Source organism: Schistocerca piceifrons, chromosome 7, assembly GCF_021461385.2.
Source record: "Schistocerca piceifrons isolate TAMUIC-IGC-003096 chromosome 7, iqSchPice1.1, whole genome shotgun sequence".
Lineage (NCBI taxonomy): Eukaryota > Metazoa > Arthropoda > Insecta > Orthoptera > Acrididae > Schistocerca > Schistocerca piceifrons.
In genome coordinates, this window is record NC_060144.1 from 481,093,696 (window position 1) to 481,115,081 (window position 21,386).

The 21,386-nt window shown below is 39.2% G+C and overlaps 1 protein-coding gene across 1 annotated transcript in view; it reads right to left on the reverse strand.

The window, feature by feature from the left end:
- The window catches only part of LOC124709127 (E3 ubiquitin-protein ligase Iruka-like), a 158,363-nt gene that overhangs the window by 24,625 nt on the left and 112,352 nt on the right, over nucleotides 1-21,386 (reverse strand). Inside the window, exon 5 of the mRNA XM_047240788.1 lies at nucleotides 4,170-4,330. Within this exon, the coding sequence (XP_047096744.1) occupies nucleotides 4,170-4,330 (161 nt within the window). The remainder of the gene's footprint in view (nucleotides 1-4,169; nucleotides 4,331-21,386) is intronic.

The window sequence follows — 21,386 nt, forward strand, 5'->3', positions numbered from 1 at the left end:
TGTGATATTTTCTACTGGATTTGTCGATACCAAATTGTAAATGTTTTCTTATATTTTTTTTGTCAGAATTTTTTTTATTGTAATTTGCCTTATCTTATGTTAATTTACTTATATTTTTGAGAGTGAAAGCATATTGATTACTATTAGTAAATGTGTCGAAGAATAGCAAAAAGACTGTTTACAAGTGGAAGCTTGTGTGTTGTGTAAAATGTCTTTGATGCTGGAGCCGTCTTTGACTATACTCAGTCGGCAGTTAACTCTTGGTGTGTGTTGACGATAGAAGAATGTGCAGGTCGCCGTCATAAATGATTTTGAGTTATGTTACTATTTTTTTAATACAAACTATAAGAAGAAACTACATTCGAAGAAATGGTATTTGAAGCACCAAAAATGAGCCAAACACATTGAACTAGGTCATTTCTGCAGCCGACAAAGATGCATTGTGGAATCATACTTCCATTAGACAACTGAAGCCAAGACCAATATCGCCTTGTAAACATCTAACGGATAAGGTACTGTCACGAAATATGCCAAATTTAAGTAAATAAAAAAGTAGTGACCATATTTCAACTTGTGTCTTAGCCGGGATAGCATATTTCAACATGTATCATTCAAAGTATTTTCCATCACTGGCCACTACTTTCTCCCCATCTTTTGGGCAGTGTGAAAATCCTGCATCGAAAAAATTGTTAATCTTTTGAAGCGATCCACAAATCGATCCAATTTGTGACTTCTTCATTAGATCAGACATGTTGGTCAGCCAGGCCATGCGCCATTGATCTAAACAGGTGATAGAGGAAGCAATGTCTGGAGAATACGGCAGGTGGGGTAGGACTTCCCATTTTAATGTTTCCACGTACGTTTTGATCTCTTTTGCAACGTGGGGTCGAGCGTTGTCGTGCTGCAAAATCACTTTATTGTACCTCTCGCTGTATTGCGGCCATTTGTCTTTTAATGCTCTGCTCAAACGCATTATTTGCATTCGATAATGAGCACCAGAGATTATTTTACTTGGTTTTAACACCTCATAGTACACGACACCGAGCTCGTCCAACCAAATGCATAGCATGATCTTGGAGTCATGAATATTCAGTTTGGCCGTCGACATGGCAGCATGGCCGGGATATCCCCATCATTTTTTGCATTTAGGGTTATCGTAATGAACCCATTTTTCATCCCCAGTCACAATGCGGTGCAGAAATCCCTTCCATTTTTGCCTCTGAAGCAAACGTACAAATGACATTCAATGTCTCTTGGTTTCCGCTCACACAGGACCCAAGTTCCTTCTTTCTGAATCATGCCCATAGCCTTGAAATGTTTTAAAATGGCTTGCTGTGTCACTCCCACTAATCATGCCACCAATTCTTCTGGAGTTTGACGTGAGTCTTCTCTCAGCAATGTCTCCAATGCTGCATCTTCGAAAACCTTCTCTCTTCCACCACTCTGCCGGTCTACGACGTTAAGATCTCTGTTCTTGAAGCATTGAAACCAAATGAAACCACTCACAACACGTTCTTTCACTAACAGCATCCTTACCATACGTACTTGAGAGCATTCGATGAGACTCAGTCACTGTTTTCTTCATATTGAAACAAAACAGTAACACCTCACACAAATGACGAGAATTAGGCTCGTAAATCGTCATTTTCAATCAAGAACAACTTTATGATGCAGACACAAATCGACTAATGTTGACCAAGGTCGAAGCTAACTGTCTGACGTCTGCGATCTGTTTCTTTCGACTGCTACTTACCGTTGTCGCCAGCTATCGGCAAACGGGGGAAGCAAAGTTGTACACCTTGTAGTATTTGAGGCTCATAAGGGTGAAGGTTTTTATAAGATTTTGATTAATAGGCATCTTCTAAATTAAGACGCAAAAGTCAAGCTCTAGTTTAGATTACAGTAAATATGTCAGGTTGTGCACATTTTGCAACTTACAGAAAGTAATGTACATAAAAAAGTGCAACTGGTTGAAGAAATCCATCAATCAGCTGCAAAACTTCTAGTGACGCTAATTTTCTTCTCAGTTCCACAAATTTTTCGTTAAAATTATTTAAAATAATTTAGTTTGACTTTATCACAGTTGTAATGATGTAACAACTCGTAACCTTTTTAAGCATCATGAAACTTTAAGTAAATCCTCATTTCTTATTAAGAGTGAATGTCTTCAGATGGTAATTGAATTCCTTCATTTTAGGTACTGTTGTATCTCTCTTTTAAGATGAAAACCACAAAATATGTGGAAGATATGTTTTCATTGACACTATTGCATATTACTTAGGTAATATGCATCTGCTTAGTACTGAATCACTGCGATAAAAATCCGATCTTTGATAGGTTTACAACAACTAAAAAAATAAAGAATTTAATGTAAACAGAAACTTACAAAATGCAGTAAAAAATTAAAAACTTTTTATTAAACGGGAATACATCATGGTCCTAAGACATCCACAACTAAATTCCTTATGATGCTGCTGTTTATATATATCTCGTCTGAAAAACAATTGTTGCAGTATGTGTTAGCACCAAGAAGCTATTCTTACTTTAACCTATCCTAAAAGAACGCAGGAATGAGCAGTCTCTTGTAATAACATTTTATATGACACAGGTTTTGTTAAATAGTACAGTATCCTGAAATTTTGAAACCCCTTTACTTTCTGTTTAAAGCTGCAAAAAAAGGCCTAGAAAGGTTTTACTGATTTCATAATTCCACACTTGTCGAGTATTTTAGCCTGACATCCACAAAATCCTTAGCTTTCTACAATACTGTTAAATATTCAAGTCTTTCACCTCCTGTAAGATGACAACGCATCCATGAGTGGTTATATAATCACCACAATGGCTTGATGTTTTAAAATGCACATATGTGTCAGTCTTTATGTCCTTTTAATCACCATACGAATACTCTCTCCTCCCAATTCTGATAATACTAGAGATAATCCTGCCTCATAATAATAATCCTAGTGGCATCCAAGTTCTTCCCTCACAACCACATACTACAAACAAAATTTCTGTAAAAGATTATGCATTGTTTTTGAGTGACGCTTCAACAGTGTCCTGATATTTCTAGCTGGAGTCCTTTGTATAGTCCTATTTTTTCAAGATGACATGAGAGAGAGAGAGAGACTATCAGTTACGAACTGACCAACTTTTTAAGCAGTTTCTGACCTAATATCCATAGCATTCACTTTTTTTATATTTGTTTCATTCCATTTCATTGTGCTATGCTAGCTCTCCACTGGCACAGGATGTTTAGTGACTGTTTTGTGGGGACAATGCAATTTGACATCATGGAAAGTGGCAAATTTCACAGCTAAGTTTGCAAACTCTATATGCACAAAAGGTGAATGCAATTGTGATTATCTGTTTGAAAGAAACAATATGAAGAAGACCAACTTCGCAGAAATTTTTATTTATATTTTAGCTAAACACGAGTGAAATTTGTGTTGCATATACACATAAAATTTCACTTAACACTGTGCTTTAATATTGCTGAATAGTTGTTGCATTTATAAATGCTATCAGTCACAGAAAACCCACATGGACAAAATATACAACTGTTGTACAAGTATCATGCAAGAATATTTATAATAAACAACAAGAAATGTTAAAAGACTCAGTTAGAATCTATTCTCCAAAAAGGAAATATCTAATTCACTGACCAGTCTATGCACTTATTTTATAAAATTTCAGTGCATATGATTTATTCAATAGCTTTGAAGCTCATATTAAATCATCATATACTTGCTTGTGTGCCTGTGCATACGAGGAAACTATCTTTTAAATTATATATGGTAAAGATAGACACATGGCCTGTTTCATACACTATGATTAGGCAATCCATTAAGACGGCATCTAACAAACTAACAGGAGCAACCAGCAAACAATTCATGTAAAGAAAATAATCTTTCTCCTAAACATCCCGAATATCCACTCCTATGCAAACTTTTTTTAGCGAGCCTCACTGATAAGATCCTTTCCGTTAATAAACCAAGTAAATTTCTTCACATCATCATACCCCAATGATATCTTGGGTTATCACCTGCAGAGTGTTCCATGGAAATTTACCGATTACAAACTTAATGTTAAATGATTACATATCATTATTCTTAAATACATTGTGTACCTTTCTTATGAAAAAATGTGTTTCAACTATAGAGCATACTTACTGACTTGATCTTCTGTAATCATCACAACGGGAATTTCTTTAATTTTATCCTTAGCAAGTGGAGGAGGACCAGTTCCATCCATCTGATTCAACAGCTGGGTTACAATTGCATCCAAACCCTCTCGCCCCCATGCATAATCTCCTGGGTTTCCCAAGAAGAGTCTAGAAAAAAAGGACATTATGTAAGTGACATAGGAAGGAGCAACATATCATTTTCCTACTTTGTGTTTTACCAAATACGAGAACCTACAACAGATCAAATAGTTGGGTAGCATCAAGACAATATTCAAATGAAAAAAATAAACAATTTCAATTCATGAACAAGTTAGGTAAAGCTGTCCTCTAATAAAAGATTGGTTTGAACATTACAGTACTTTACTAGGCACAGTGCTATTGGAATGGTACAGCCTTGGCTTCCTCAGATTTTTGAACTGACTTAACCAGCCATACGAGGACCTATACTTTTAACCACAGTGGAATTTAGCATGTTTCACATTTACAAACCATCTGGAAAGTGAAAGAAGCAATAAGTGAAGGGAAAAATTCTAAAACTGACTAGGAAATCCAGGATGGAATAATGACAATTTTATGAAAAGGATGGTTGCTACTCACCATATACTGGAGATGCTGAGTCACAGATAGGCACAACAAAAAGACTGTCATACAAGTAAAATTTTGGCTAAAAAGGCCTTCATCAGAATTAGACAAAACACACACACACACACACACACACACACAGCCTCAGCAGCCAGAGACTGTGGCCATATGCGTGTGAGAGCTGCATGTGGATGTAGACTAATTCTGATGTAGGCCTTTTCGCTCAAAAGCTTACTTGTTTCACAGCTGTGCCTAAGCATCTCCGCTATTTGATGAGTAGCAACTATCCTTTTCATAACATTGTCATGAGACTGATTAGGGTTAAAGCCTTTGCCTCTGTGGCTTAAACGGTAACTGCCAGACTACCAATTCAAAGATAAAGACTTAAATACACACAGTTCTGCTTCAGAAGAAATACTTTTGGCAGAAAAAAAGTAAAGAAAGCATCTAATCTTAAATAAATGAAAGAACCTTTACAGAGGTTTCCCAACATCCTTCAGTTTTATGTCCCTTCTCCCCTAACATTTTAATGGCAATTCTGAGATACTATAAAGCAGTTCTGTCATGTGAGTAAACTATTTGCCCACTGACACTCACCCGAGGTAAATGATCATGTAAGCTATGCCCACCTCCTGGTTTCCTGCATGTCAATTGCTAGCTCACCGTTAACTGCAAGTGTTCATGGCAGGTGCTCAAGACGGAACAGCCTGCCATAATGGAAACCAACTGAAAGGTTCATCAGTATTATAAAAATACTCCCACATATATTTAAACAAGTAAGGACTTGAGTATTAATTCCAATGAGAAAACCACTTGAAAGATCCTAAGGCACAGTCAAATTAAAAGGAGAAAGATAGGAAAAAAGTACGTAAATTCTTTGTAGGAAAGTTCTTGTAGAATGTAAATACTGTATGGTTACAGGGACCCCTCACCGAAAAGCCAAAGCACTGAGTTGTCCAAAGGCACGCACAAAAGAAGGAAAACTTGCTGGCTTTCAGATGTAGCCCTTGACAAGCTAAAAGTACACACACACACACACACACACACACACACACACACACACACACACACACGTATAATATGTTCCTACATGGTACCAGACAGACTGACAGTGCCCCTTGCTATTGTGGGGGGCATCTGGTGATGTGATGGTGGGAGGGAGAGGGAGAGGGAGAGGGGGAGGGGGAGGGGGAGGGGGAGGGGGAGGGGGAGGGGGAGGGGGAGGGGGAGAGGGAGAGGGGCTAGGTGGCTAGCAGCTTGGAGCACCCACCACAACCAGTCCACCTGCCACAAAATAGCACTGGCACTGTCAGTCTAGCTGGCACCGTGTAGGGGGATAGGCAAGTGTGCGAGTTTGTTGATGTTTTGGTGTTTCTGTGTATTTTACTCTAGCTCGTCAAAGGATAACTCCAAAAGCTAGCACATTTTCCTTCTTTTGTGTGTGCCTGTGAACAACTCAACTCTTCTGCTTTTCGGTGTGTGTTCTCATTTAATCCTACGGTAAGTAGACTGTTTATTATTTCAACAGTAATCACCATAACTGTTAATACATTTATCCCACAGTGGGGCAAGCTGGTCACTGCCTTCACAGGAAAATGTTTGCGGTTGACTGTAGAATTGAGGCAAATCAACAGCCATAAATGTCTTTGAGCAGGGCTCCAAAAAATGTGGAAATGGCATGAGGAGAGATTGGACTTTATGGAGGATGTGCAACGGCTTCACAGTGGAACTTCTATAGCATAGTCTAAACATCCTTGGCAACATGTGAGCAGGCATTATTCTGCAAGAGAATAATGCAGACCTGTGCAATTCCAGCAGGTCAATGTTACACCCCACACATCCAGAATAGCTTCAGACTGGCTCCAGGAACACTCATCTGAGGTTAAACACTCCTGCTGGCCACCACACTCCCCAGACATGAACATTATTGAGCATATCTAGGATGTCTTGCAACATGCTGTTCAGAAGAGATCTCCATCCCCTTGTCCTCTTACGGATTTATGGACAGCCCTGCAGGATTCATATCTTATATCATGAAGTCCAAATGCCCAGGAACATTGATAGATGGCATTATTCTGCAACAGAATAATGCCATCTGTCAACGTTCCTGGGCATTTGGACTTCATGGCATGCTTCAATTTTTTCAAAGTGTTCACGTACTGCTGTAAACAATTATGGCGCTATATTCCCGAAAGCTGGTGAACAATGGGTCTTTGCAATCAAAGAAGAAGGATCATCATAACATTCCCCGAGCTGGTATGCAAGGCTTTGGACTTTTTCAGTGAGAATCAATCCATGTTCTTACATGGTCTGATACTTGCTCCCTAGCTCAAAATGATGATGACACCATATTTAATCTACCTTGACAATAGTAAATAGAAAACGATATTCTTCATTGTGATGCTGTTCCTGGTGCTACAGTAATGTTGACATTCTGTTCAACATCTGTTCCTCTGTCAGACTGTGGGGAACCCATTGTGCACAGATTTTTCAAAACTTCAGATGCTTTGTCATGATGACATTAGCAGTACAGTGCCTGAGGCCCAACAGGAATGGAATGTCTTCTACAACCCGATTTCTGTCATTTCTGACAGTAACATCCACTGCAGCAATACTAAAAGGATTAATGACACAATGAGCCTATCATGGCCGACTGCTGTCTTTTAATGATGGCCAATTCTCTTGAAATCTTTTATTTCACATAAATAGGCATGTAACCTACTGTGTTCGTCATACAGAGACATTTTGGCATCAATTCCACTTCCTCACACACTTTCCATGGTCAAAAACAACCACACTTTGTTGCTTATCGTTCCCAGCCTCCACAATGAAGACACAAACTTGCAGACCTCGTATTGAGCATTTCGTGCAATCGAATGGCACAGTGGCAACATTCATGCTCTGCCTTCCTAATTCCCAACAGAGGGGCCACATTTGTCAAGGGTGTTTCTCAAGTACACTGCAGAAATTTTCACTGTGAAGCCCTTACACATCCACCAAACAGTGCCAATCCCTCCCCATGCCGTTTCATATTTTTACAGCCCTGAAGAAAGACATTTGTGGTCATCGGTTTGCTTCAGATGAAGAGGTGCACGCCTAGGTACAATCATGGGTCCATAGGCAACTACAAACGTTTTTCCATAAAGTCAATGACCAACTTGTCTCTCAGTGTGATGAATGCATTAACAGTTATGCTGATAACTTTTTGAAATAATAAACAGTTTACTTACTTTCTTCCATCTGCCTTCTTTTGATTTGACTATCCCTAATAGAATTTGCCTTTTGTGTAAGACAAAAAGTAGTTATATAGCTTGAGATTTCATTGTTAGTTTCATTTTTGGTAGTCTTTCAATACCCAATTATAATGTAATGTTGGGGTTATGTGAACAATAAATAAATTGTTCATTACGGAATCACTGACTTCTGTTTTGTTTTGATCCATATTTTATGATCATAAAATTAAGTTAGTTTTGGGAAAAATGGCATAATTGTTGTCACAAGTTCATATCAACATAGATTATGATCTTGATGTATGTGCAAAAGCAAAATGATTAGAGTTAACTGACCTTTAGATCTTCAAATGATCAGATTTAACAATGGCCTGAGCCAGGCCAGTTTCTATCCTAATTTATTAAAATATTCACATTAGTATGAAAGGACTATGTGGGTATATTTTTTTATATTGTTGATTCAAATTAATTTAACATTGCTTTGACAGATTATTATGTTGAAATTACAATTCATTCATGTAGATTATGTCTACATATAGTGCTGGTACTTTATGATTTAATTACATATTTCAAATTGTCTTCTTTTAACTATGTTTTGGAAAGAGTAGCTTTTTAATATACTCAGTTCTGTAAGAATTGTAATAAGGTAGGACTTGTGTGTTTCCCTCAGGCTTTTAGACATGCTACACTGAAGAGCCAAAGAAACTGGTACACCTGCCTAATATTGTGTAGGGCCCCCATGAGAATGCAGAAGTGGCATGGACTCGACTAATGACTGAGGTAGTGCTGGAGGGAATTGACACCATGAATCCTGCAGGGCTGTCCATAAATCCGTAAGAGCATGAGGGTGGGGGTGAGGAGGAGGCTGGGGTGCGAAGCGGGAGGGATAGTATGGTGGGGGTGGCAGACAGTAAAGTGGTGGGGGTGGCAGACAGTGAAGTGCTGCAGGTTACACGGAGGGCAGGGGAGAGGGGGGGGGGGGGGGAGTAGCAGAAAAGGAGAGAAATAAATAAAAAGACTGGGTATGGTGGTGGAATGACGGCCGTGTAGTGCTGGAATGGGAACAGGGAAGGGGCTGGATGGATGAGGACAGTGACTGATGAAGGTTGAGGCCAGGAGCGTTACGGGAATGTAGAATGTATTGCAGGGAAAGTTCCGACCTGTGCAATTCAGAAAAGCGGGTGTTGGTTGGAAGGATCCATATGGCACAGGCTGTGAAGCAGTCATTGAAATGAAGGATGTCATGTTTGGCAGCGTGTTCAGCAACAGGGTGGTCCACTCGTCTTTTGGCCACAGTTTGTTGGTGGCCATTCATGCAGGCAGACAGCTTGTTGGTTGTCATGCCTACATAGATGGCAGCACAGTGGTTGCAGCTTAGATTGTAGACCACATGCCTGGTTTCACAGGTAGTAGCCCTGCCTTTGATAGGATAGGTGATGTTAGTGACTGGAGTGGGTGATGGTGGGAGGATGTATGGGACAGGCCTTGCATCTAGGTCTATTACAGGGGTATGGGCCATGAGGTAAGGGACTGGGAGCAGGGGTCGTTTAAGGATGAACGAATATATTGTGTAGGTTCGGTGGACAGCGGAATACCACTGTGGGATGGGTGAAAAGGATAGTGGGCAGGACATTTCTCATTTCAGAGCATGTTGAGAGGTAATCTAAACCCTGGCCTTCCGTGTAACCTGCAGAACTTTACTGTCTGCCACCCCTACCATACTATACCTCCCCCTCCCTCCCCAGCCTTCTCATTACCCCCACCCAGTCGCTACTCCCATCATGCTGCTCACAGTGGGGTTTCAGTTGCATGAGTCTGCAGTTGTGTGTGTGTGTGTGTGTGTGTGTGTGTGTGTGTGTGTGTGTGTGTGTGTGTGTGGGAGGGAGGGGGGGTCTATTGTTAACGAAGACCACTGGCTGAAAGCTTAACTGTGAAAGTCTCTTTGTTGTGCCTATCTGTGACTCAGCATCTCCACTATATGACAAGTGGCAACTTTCCTTCTCATTATATTGTTACATTCCATCCTGGATTTTCCATTGTTTGATAGCATTTACAATTTGAATTACTAAAAACAATTCCAATAATGAAATATTTTAAATGCAGTAAAATCAATGAAAGAGCTTTTAATAAATCTAAATATGTGTTTATCATCATACAGTAGTGCAATTTAACTAATTTATTGAATTGAGCCTGTTGACAATTATTTTATTTAACTTCTCAAGGGATATTGTTGCTTTTTGATAATTAATATGAATATGATAATTCATGTTGTTAAGGTAAAAATTATAGTAACTGATTTTGGGTGAAATATTACATTCGATGCAATCAGACTAATGTAGCATTAAAAAGAAGAATTAATGAATAAATAAATAAAAATAAATAAAAGAAACCTCCTATTTTTCCTCGCTATTAACCCAATTATGAATTTCTGTGAAATAATAATGAAATTACTGATATAGGACATCTTAATTTAATATTATTAAACATTTGAAAATATGATAATACTGTAATAATTGTTTTAATACTTTCAGTAATTCATTTTTTTTTTAATATCAGTTTTTGGGGCTGAGGCTAGGAGTAATTTTGAATGCCTGAAGTTCTAAAATGAGGGAGAGTCATACATATGATTTACAAGATTTTTTACTTAATGTTTACATTTTCCCTAGTTTTATCTACGTTCCATGGTTGAGGTGTGACTGTATTCAGTACATAGGAAGTAGAATAATGATGCCTTCCGTCACGTATTCCCGTGTTTTATTAACAATTTGCAAACTTTTAAACTTCACAGCTAATCTTCTCACAATAACAATATATATTTTACATCACCTAACTTATTCAAAAATTTGTGACTGAAGGTGCTGTTATTCATATTTCCTGTATATTTTTATATTTTCCATATTTAACCTTCACATTTTGAAGGAAAATGTAAACACCAAAATAAATAAATCAAACAATGGAAAATTCAGGATGGAATGTAACAATACGAGGGAAGGAAAGTTGCTACTCACCATATAGCGGAGATGGGTTGGGTTGGGTTGGGTTGTTTGGGGAAGGAGACCCGACAGCGAGGTAATCGGTCTCATCAGATTAGGGAAGGATGGGGAAGGAAGTCGGCCGTGCCCTTTCAGAGGAACCATCCCGGCATTTGCCTGGAGTGATTTAGGGAAATCACGGAAAACCTAAATCAGGATGGCCGGACGCGGGATTGAACCGTCATCTTCCCGAATGTGAGTCCAGTGTCTAACCACTGCACCACCTCGCTCGGTCATGGCGGAGATGCTGAGCAGCGATAGGCACAATAAAAAGATTCACACTATCATAGCTTTTGGCCTTTAAGGCCTTTGTCAGCAGTACACACAAACGCACGCACGCAAGCAAGCGCAACTTGCTCACACATCTGCCGTCTCAGAGAGCTCTCAGCATTTCCAAAATAAATAAGTTATTTACAAGATGTGGTGTAAATATGAGTTTGAATATCCTGAAATTGATAATGGAGGACCTTCATTGCATTTTAAGACGCTATCATTAGCTTAGTGACGCATATAAGTCTGTGGGAAATCATATGTTATGACACAAAGTTTTCCCACAAAACTGACTGGACATTACACAGATGTAAAATATCATTTTTAAGATTTCAAGACTACTGTCAGTTAGAACCTTTGATTATGTGGTGGAAATAAATTGTGCATGTGACAAATTGGGAAGAATGCCTACAGTCTCTAAAGATTGAGCAAAGGACTGCAAAGTAGCAAGTACTGTAAATTAACCCCCCATCCCAATCATCACAAGGAATAGAGTTTATACTCCCTGTCACTAAAGCCTTCAACAAACTGTTTACAAAGTTTATCCAAACTAAGTCTTCCTGTGGGGGATGCATGACTGACACGTTTAATAACAGCACCTCACAAAACTGTTCTACCCAAAGTGTACATAAATGTTCCGCTGCAATACCAAACATTCTTTTATTAAACCACCATCTGTAAAAGGGCACAAAGAGTTTGCTAAAAGTAGTGCAACTTTTTAGCTCATCCAAACAGCACTCTCACCCTACTTTTCTTCCTCTTCTTCATAGTGTTTTCTTTAAAGTTTTAAAACTTCTTGTACACCCTCAGGTCCTACACATTTTCCATTTCCTTATTCTTTGACCAGGTAACACATGTAGTGCCTCTGTAAATCGAACTTCCTGAAAGTATTCACTGTGTTATAATACAGAGACAGCAAAGGACTTGGAAGGGCAGTTCAATGGAATGGACAGTGTCTTGAAAGGAGGATATAAGATGAACATCAACAAAAGCAAAACAAGGATAATGGAATGCAGTCGAATTAAGTCGGGTGATGCTGAGGGAATTAGATTAGGAAATGAGGCACTTAAAGTAGTAAAGGAGTTTTGCTATTTGGGGAGCAAAATAACTGATGATGGTCGAAGTAGAGAGGATATCAAATGTAGACTGGCAATGGCAAGGAAAGCGTTTCTGAAGAAGAGAAATTTGTTAACATCAAGTATAGATTTAAGTGTCAGGAAGTCATTTCTGAAAGTATTGGTATGGAGTGTAGCCATGTATGGAAGTGAAACATGGACGATAAATAGTTTGGACAAGAAGAGAATAGAAGCTTTCGAAATGTGGTGCTACAGAAGAATGCTGAAGATTAGATGGGTAGATCACATAACTAATGAGGAAGTATTGAATAGGATTGGGGAGAAGAGAAGTTTGTGGCACAACTTGACCAGAAGAAGGGATCGGTTGGTAGGACATGTTCTGAGGCATCAAGGGATCACCAATTTAGTATTGGAGGGCAGCGTGGAGGGTAAAAATCGTAGAGGGAGACCAAGAGATGAATACACTAAGCAGATTCAGAAGGATGTAGGTTGCAGTAGGTACTGGAAGATGAAAAAGCTTGCACAGGATAGAGTAGCATGGAGAGCTGCATCAAACCAGTCTCAGGACTGAAGACAACAACAACAACATAATACACTAAACATTTTGTGAACTCTTCTTTTTGTGTAAAAATGCAAGATTTTTCTCCCTGTGGAAGTACAAGGACAAGTGCAAAGACACTGTATCTTACACAATGCCAACTCTCCACTGCTCTGCTGTTAGGTGGCACTGCTATTACAACTAACCTACTGCATTTCACAGTTGTCACCCTGATATGGTGCGCATGCATTTCCCCCACTCCGAATCACACCACTACTGCGAGCTGGATCCTGTGCAGGGGTGAGTGCTCACTCAAAATTATCGAGTTATTCAGCCTGCTCTAGAAGCAGGTTATTCTCACAAACAAAATCATACCATTAATTACAAGGTAAGATTAACAACACTACACTAAGGCATGGACTGATTAGTGTCTTCCCTGCTATGGTTTTTGTGGTGACATATTACACAGACAAATGCTGCACATCATTAATACAATTACAGAATTCAAATACCTGACTATAAACTGAAGTTGTATGCATATAGCATACGCTGCCGCAACTCTCTGCAATTAGAGAATCTTTGGTTTACTTTTCATAGTACTGAGGCTACAGTTGACAGAGATGATGGAGTGATCCTTCCTTTAAAATGAAAATACACGACTCTATTCCATATGATGCTCATATTCTTGACAATATCAGGATTTTTTTTTTAAGCAATTACTTCTCATTTCTATTCAAGCAGTGATGAAAGCAAAAGTGAATGCCTCCTTGGGTACAATGCATTATTGCCTAAATCCAAAAACCAGATGATACTCTGGAGGATTAATTGCAAGACAAGACAATCATCAACAAGAAAAAATACATATACCTTAAAGGTGGGGTATACCAACTTGCTAGTATGGCAGGCCGCAAACCACTCACTGTGATTAATTCACATCATTTGTTTCACAAATTTGCATTTTATTTAATTTTTTTTATTTTTCTTATATTATTACTGACTGATGATAATGAAATATGTGCTTACAGGTTCACAAAAATACATAAAATTGTGTTTACCTTCAGTGCAAAAGTTCAATGCACTAATGAACAGGGTCACGAAGATCACTGACGCATGCAAGTTATGTACTGTAGAATACATGAACCACTAACATCTAAACAATGACATTCCCTGCAGGTCCATGTGCAGCTTCTGACACTGTAACTGCATTGTTGTGCAAGTTCAAAAATAAAGTGCCCTGAGACAAGTTATTATTCTGATCTGGGTGCCCCTGCCTGAACACCAGCAACACCTTCAGATCAATGGCAGGCCCCATACAGCCCACAGTCTTTGCATCCCTGCCTTAAAGTAGCAGTAATGATATTCAGGAGCCTGAACTTGTTTCAAAAGTCTGAAAGGTATGAGAATCAAAAGATAAAGCAGTGTTGGAAGTTATGTTGTATTGTAAACAAATTTTCAATGGGAGCCAGTGGAGCAATCAATAAATGACAAGACAAAGGGAACAGTATAGAAAATTATGGGAACAATTCAAGTTCATCTGATCTTGTCATTCTTGGCAAATATGATCCATGTGTTTGGTAACTACCCATTCCCTTTAAAAAAAGAAGAAAAAGAGGAGAGAGAGAAGAAAAGAAAGGAAAAAGTAAAAGACACAGCAGATATTTTTGTATTGAGAAATTTCGTAACTTGGTTCAGTTACACAGAGATGATAAAAAAAATTTTCTAAATTATTTTTAAGAGTAGAGGTATCCCAATTCTGCTACTGACAAAATATATACAACAGGTTGATGTTTGTTAACAGTTGCATCTTGGAATATCATTCCAGTAACAAAAGGAATATTTTCTGCCACTACTGGAATACGTGTCTTATGTCCTTATTTGCATACAGCAACTGTTGCTCTGACACTTCTGCCAGACAATTCAAAAACATTTTCCTGCAATACCAGATGCAGAAAAGTTGCCTCTGAATCTTCCATATATGAATCATAAATTTGCTTGTCTATCTCTCAACACATTGGAACACAGTTCAGTACTCAAGACTCCAGAATATATTTTATCACAGAAGCTTCATAAAACATGCTGATGATGTTATTATCTATAAAGTGTTTTACCTCACACACTACTCAGTCAATAATATCTAGATGGTGCCATTATGAATCAATCTTGACAGTTACTGGGGGCATCCTAGCTGATGGATGGAATGGAGGCCTTCATCCACTGCCCACTGATTTGTAACAGCATGAACAGGAAAGTCAAAAGCACAAATCAGTAGCATCACTTCCAACATTGCCCTTCCAGCAAATATCACCCTTCCACTCAATGGCATAGCTTGCGAAAACAGTTGCATAGTCAAGTTTGAAATGTATTTCTTTTCGACAAACAAACCACACCAAACCAGACAAAAAATAAGTCACCCCTGGCAGACATAACACTAACACCATGTAACACTGCCTCTACCCTTGACAATGTCATCAATTCTGTGAGAAAGGAGTCCACAAGTTTATTCATGTATGCTGTATCCAACTGGAACCATTTGTTGATTATTAAATACCACAGAGCTATCATAGTGCAGCAATGCTGAGTGTCATGTTTTAATTGGCATTCAAAATCATCCCAGACATTTTCTGTGGAATTAAGGCGAGGCGATTTAGGATGACAGTCAAGGTGCAATATGAGTCTCAGTGTTTATCAAACTAGAAGCATATAGGTGCAGCTCTGTGCCCACACCGTACTCAGCACGAAGATGTAGAAGATAGGGCAACACTTTGTTACCAAGGTTGAAATAAACACCCTGGTTCATGTTCATGATAACCTGAGTGAATAGGTCCCAAACTGCAGTATGAAAAGCACCTTTAAAAAACCATAGAACCACTTCCAACCTGAACTGTACCCTCCCCACACTTCAGGTTGAATACCACCTTGGGCATCCATGCACTCAACACCTTACATTATTTGAAAGGATGGAAAACTTAACTTTTCAAACCACACTACATGCCCTCTGTCAGCTACAGCCCAGTTACTGTGTTATTTGGCCCATGTGCAATTATATTCCACTATGAACAATGGCCTGTTCCACAATTAAGACTCCAAATGTACATTGCATACCATTCCCTTCACAATGTTTGAGGGGAAATTGGTTGACATGGACCTGCATTCAATGACAGGAGCGATTCAGGCTTGGAAATGATTGTCATGGGGAAGAGTTTCATTTGTCACGAGCCACAGTCAGATACACAGTGTTATATGGCTTCACATGGTACACAATCCCTTGTCGACACACTGGTCAGACCGTGTTGATACACCAACCAGTTGGCAGCCAGGGTGGCTACTCGATCTTGGAAAAAAATTCCCTGAGAATTCCAGATTTGGGGAGGAAGATGGTGTCATGAAGCTCTCGATAAATTAATGGTGAGCACGAGGGGGGTTGGGGCACCCCCACTACACTAATGACTTTTCTTTCCTCTCAGCTGAGCTATATACCAGACATAGCCAGTAGTTTAACCACAGTTTTTAAGCAATAATATTTTATATGGAACAATATTTGTAAAATTAACACACTTTGAGATAATATTTATTTTATAATTTCTGATTTATAAAACTCCTCCATTTCAGTGTTAAAAACAGAATTCCTAGAGTTTTTTTTTTTTTTTTTTTTTGAAATTCCCTGACAATACTCTTATTTTTCCAGGTAAAATTAAATTCCCTGGGAATTCCAGATTTTCCCAAAGAATCACCAACCTTGCAACTACATCCATGGTGACATCATGGTTAAGTCAAAACATGGTGGCACCTTTTTGCCATTCTCTCATGTCTTGCCATCATTCCATAAAACCCACTGGTATATACATGCCACTTCACTGTCAAGAACAAGTCGGCAGTTAAAATGTGACATGACATTTTTATAAAATGAAATTCCCCCACTTCCAGGCTCCTTCAATGACTAAAGACATTTGTGTGGTTTAGTAGTATGCCACTGTGGGAGATATCACTATGAGGCGTGTTTTTTAAGTAAGTACCATTTTGAAATTAAAAAAAGATGTGCTAAGATATCTCAATAATTTTACTTTTTCATGAAAGCCTGTACCTTAATCTACACACTGACGCCATTACAGTCTGATTCTTCCTTGTTTACGTTGTGTACTGAGTGTTTAAGATGCCTCCAATAATCTAGAGTCCCGCCGTCTGTAAAGTACAGGCTGTTATAAGATTTCTTAGTGCTAAAGGCCTAAAAGCGATCAATATTCATCGTGAGATCTGTGTAGTTTATGGAGAAAACATTATGAGTGATGGAATGGTAAGAAACTGGGTGAGAGCATTTAAAGATGGCCGCACAAATGTGCATGATGAACAAAGGAGTGGGCGTCCTTCGGTCATTAATTAAAGTTTGGTGCAGGAAGTGGACAATAAGGTGAGAGAAAACAGATGCTTTACAATTTCCTCCTTGCGGAATGACTTTCCTAATGTTTCTCATAGTGTTTACTATGGCATTGTGACCGAGCACCGTAATTACTAAAAACTGTGCACACGTTGGGTACCGAAAATGTTGATGGATGTGCACAAAACCAAATGTTTAGACAGTGCATTGACTTTCCTTGAGCAGTACCACAATGATGGTGATGCTTAAGCCAAATTGTTACTGGCGATGAAACATGGTGGCCAGCGTCACACCATAATCAAAGCAACAGTCCATGGAAGTAGAAAAGTAGATTAAGGTACAAGCTTTCATGTAAATATAAAATTATTGAGATATCTTAGCACGTCTTTTTTTAATTTCAAAATGGTACTTGCGTAAAAAACACGCCTCGTCCATACGTGCAGATGGGAGAATGTCTTGAACCTATCTCGTCTCCAAGGCAAGACAGCAAGTGAGCATTCCACCTACTGTGAGGGGCCCACCTGTTCTTAGCTTCAAGGTTTGAAGGTGTTCAGATGATAAGGAGAAAAAGAGGAAAGGTCATGGCCACAACCAGATGCCATGACAGATGACTGTCCAACTGGCCTGTGTAGAGAAAACTTTTGTCTTGATATCGTCCAAGCTGGATGTTTTGATAAAGATTTGTCAACTCACATTGTATACGAGATTGTTTTTTGTAAGAGGAAGTGTGAGTACAGAAAGTTTAAATTTCAGCCGATTAAGTCATTCAAGTAGCTTGGAAGACAATTAATTCTCTGTCTCAGCACCCATCCATACATAAGGGGACAAAGGCCAGTGAAGACTACTGTAACAGTCGGGTGGAACTGACTAGCAGGGACACTTCAGCAAACACCATGAAAGGCAACTGAGAGAAATTTACTAAATAAATGTATTAACATTTAACATCAAAGGGTTACAGATCACACTCAGGAAATGTAATACCAATGCCGCAAAAAAATAATTTGTTCTATTCCCACAGTGGAGGATCACATGACTGCCTTGTGCCAGTTCTACATCACCTGCAGTGCTCCAAAGTGATAAATGTGCTTTTTTAAGGCGTTGTCCAATAATATTCTGATGAATTTATGGACCATCCACGTGGGAATGAACCTATTTAGATCCTTATATAGAAAAATAACTATGCTTTCTCCAAGATAAGAGTTCCTACTGAGGTAAGAAAACTGTGATAACTGAAGTGTAGCTACATAGGCTGGAGGTTTGCTCTAAGATATATCAACATCAGTACTGGGCTCACTATTATCTGACTACACCAATGGTATATGGTCTGAAAGTTAAGAGTGCTGTTGAGTTTTATTTATTGTTCTGTTATCCCCTGCAACATTCTCCTTAAGAACAATATTAAGTAGCATACCTAGATGGAGATTTGTTTTGTTTACTGGATAACAGTGTTACGATACCTATATATGAGTGAGAAGTGGTTTATGGATGCTAGTGCATTACATGTTTGTGTATAGCAGCCTACTTCTGCATAGCTACACTTTTGTTACTTGTTCTTTATGGGGTTGTGACAAAATATATTACAAATTTTTGTGCTTTCCTGGCCTTTCACGTCAACACTCCGCCCCCCCCCCCCCCCCCCCCCCAACCCTTTCCAAAATGATTCAAAACGCTTTAACTCCACACACTTAATATTCCATTAAAGGCAGCATAGAGTTCATGTGACCATAAAAACTTGTAAGTTCTTTTCCCAGTATCAAATTCAGAACATATAAGTGTATTAGATACACCGAGGTGACAAAAGTCATGGGATAATGATATGCACATATACAGATAGTAGTAGTATTGCACACACACACAAGGCATAAAAGGGCACTGCATTGGCAGAGCTGTCATTTGTACTCAGGCGATTCATGTGAAAACATTTCAAACGCAATTATGGCAGGATGATGGGAATAACCAGACGGAAAACAGAATGGTAGTTGGAGCTACGTGCATGGGACATTCCATTTTGGAAAATCATTATGGAATTCAATATTCCAAGTGCCACAGTGTCAAGAGTGTGCGGAAGTACCAAATATCAGGCATTACCTCTCAACACGGTTGACACAGTGGCCAACGGGCTCCACTTAATGACCAAGAGCAACAACTTTTGCATAGAGAAGTCAGTGCTAACACAATCAACACTAGTAACTGCGGAAATCAATGTGGGATATACGCCAAACATATCTTTAGGACAGTGTGGCAAAATTTGTCATTAACGAGCTATGGCAATAGATGACAGACACGAGTGCCTTTCTAATAGCATGGCATTGCCTGCAGCCTGGACTTGTGACCATATTGGTTGGACCATAAACAACTGGAAAACTGTGGCCTTGTTAAATGAGTCCAGATTTCAGTTGGTACAAGCTAATTGTAGGGTTCAAATGTGGTGCAGACTCCATGAAGCCATGGACCCAAGTTGTCAAAAAGACACAGTGCAAGATGGTGGTGGCTCTCCATAATGGTGTGGGCTATGGTTACATGAAATTAACTGGGACCTCTGGTCCAACTGAACCAATCACTGATTGGAAATGGTTAAGTTCGGCTACTCTGAGACCATCTGCAGCTATTCATGGACTTCATGTTCTCAAACAACGATGTAATTTTTATGGATGACAATGTGCCATGTCACTGGGCCACAAATGTTTGTGACTGGTTTGAAGAACATTCAAGTGGATAATTTGCCCACGCAGATCACCCAACACGAATTCCATCAAACATTTATGGGACATTATTGAGAGGTCAGTTCGTGCACAAAATCCCACACTGGCAATACTTTCACAATTATGGATGGCTATAGAGGCAGCATGGTTCAATAATTGATTTCTGCAGGGGACTTCCAATGACTCGTTGCGTCCATGACACGTGGAGTTGCTGGGATAATGGAGGTCTCACATGATATTAGGAGGTATCCCATGACTTTTGTCACCCCAGTGTACCTACACATGATGATACAGTGTGCATAAGAGGGATAACTGTTATTGAAATAAATATATACCATATCATACTACAAGAACAGTTGTTTAACGGAAATGCATAAATTAATAGATGCCAGGTGATAATGGGACAAGTTCTCTTAACACTGATGTTCCATATATATCATCAAACCATTTATGAAACCAAAAGACAGCTGTTGTCCAAAAAGTTCACAAGATGATAACAATAAATATTGTTATGCAGTAGATGATACAGAGCTAATGCCAATGCAATATGTACTGGTCTCACAGTTCCCATGAATTATGGGCCAGTCATTTGTGGATGCGGAGCTGCTGCCCAATACCCTACTAGACATTTTCATAGGGGTTCTGACCAACAGGCAAATTTGGTGGTTACGAAATCTGCATGAGGCTCACAATCAAGCTCCTCAAATCACAGTAGCATGATTCTGGCCTTGTAACACACGCAGTTATCCTGTTGGGAGATGCCATCATTGTCAGGGATGACATCAAGCACGAAGGGATGCAGCTGGTCTGCAATAACATTCACATTGTCCAAAGTTGTCATGATGCATTTGATTACTAACACAGGTCTAATGGAAGCCCAGATGAATGTTCCCCATAACATATTATAACCCCTACAGGCCTGGGTCTGTGGCATGGCGCAAATTTCAAGCAGCCGTTCGCCTGAATTACAGTGTATCGAGGCACATACAGTGTCCTGGAGCAACAAGAAACATGATCCATACAACCAGGTAACACCTCCATATCCTTGGTCCAATCTCTATGCTCCCTAGCCCACTGCAATTTCAGTTCACATTGTCACTGTGTCAAAATAAGAGCATGTCAGCGTGGTCTGCTTCAGACCCTCGTGTTCAGTAAATGTACTCTGAATGGTATATTCAAAAAACTTGTTTACTGTACTGTCAACAGATCTATCACATGTCGTGATCTATCCTGCTTTAAAGAGTGGGGAAGCCTATAACTTCAACATTCTGTTGTCATTTACACTTGGTTTCACAAACCAACTTTTCATGGGTGATCATGATAGTAACACACCAACAGCTGACCAGCTTTGCCATTTTTGAGACGCTCATTCCCATGTGCTAGGCCATCACAATCTGCACT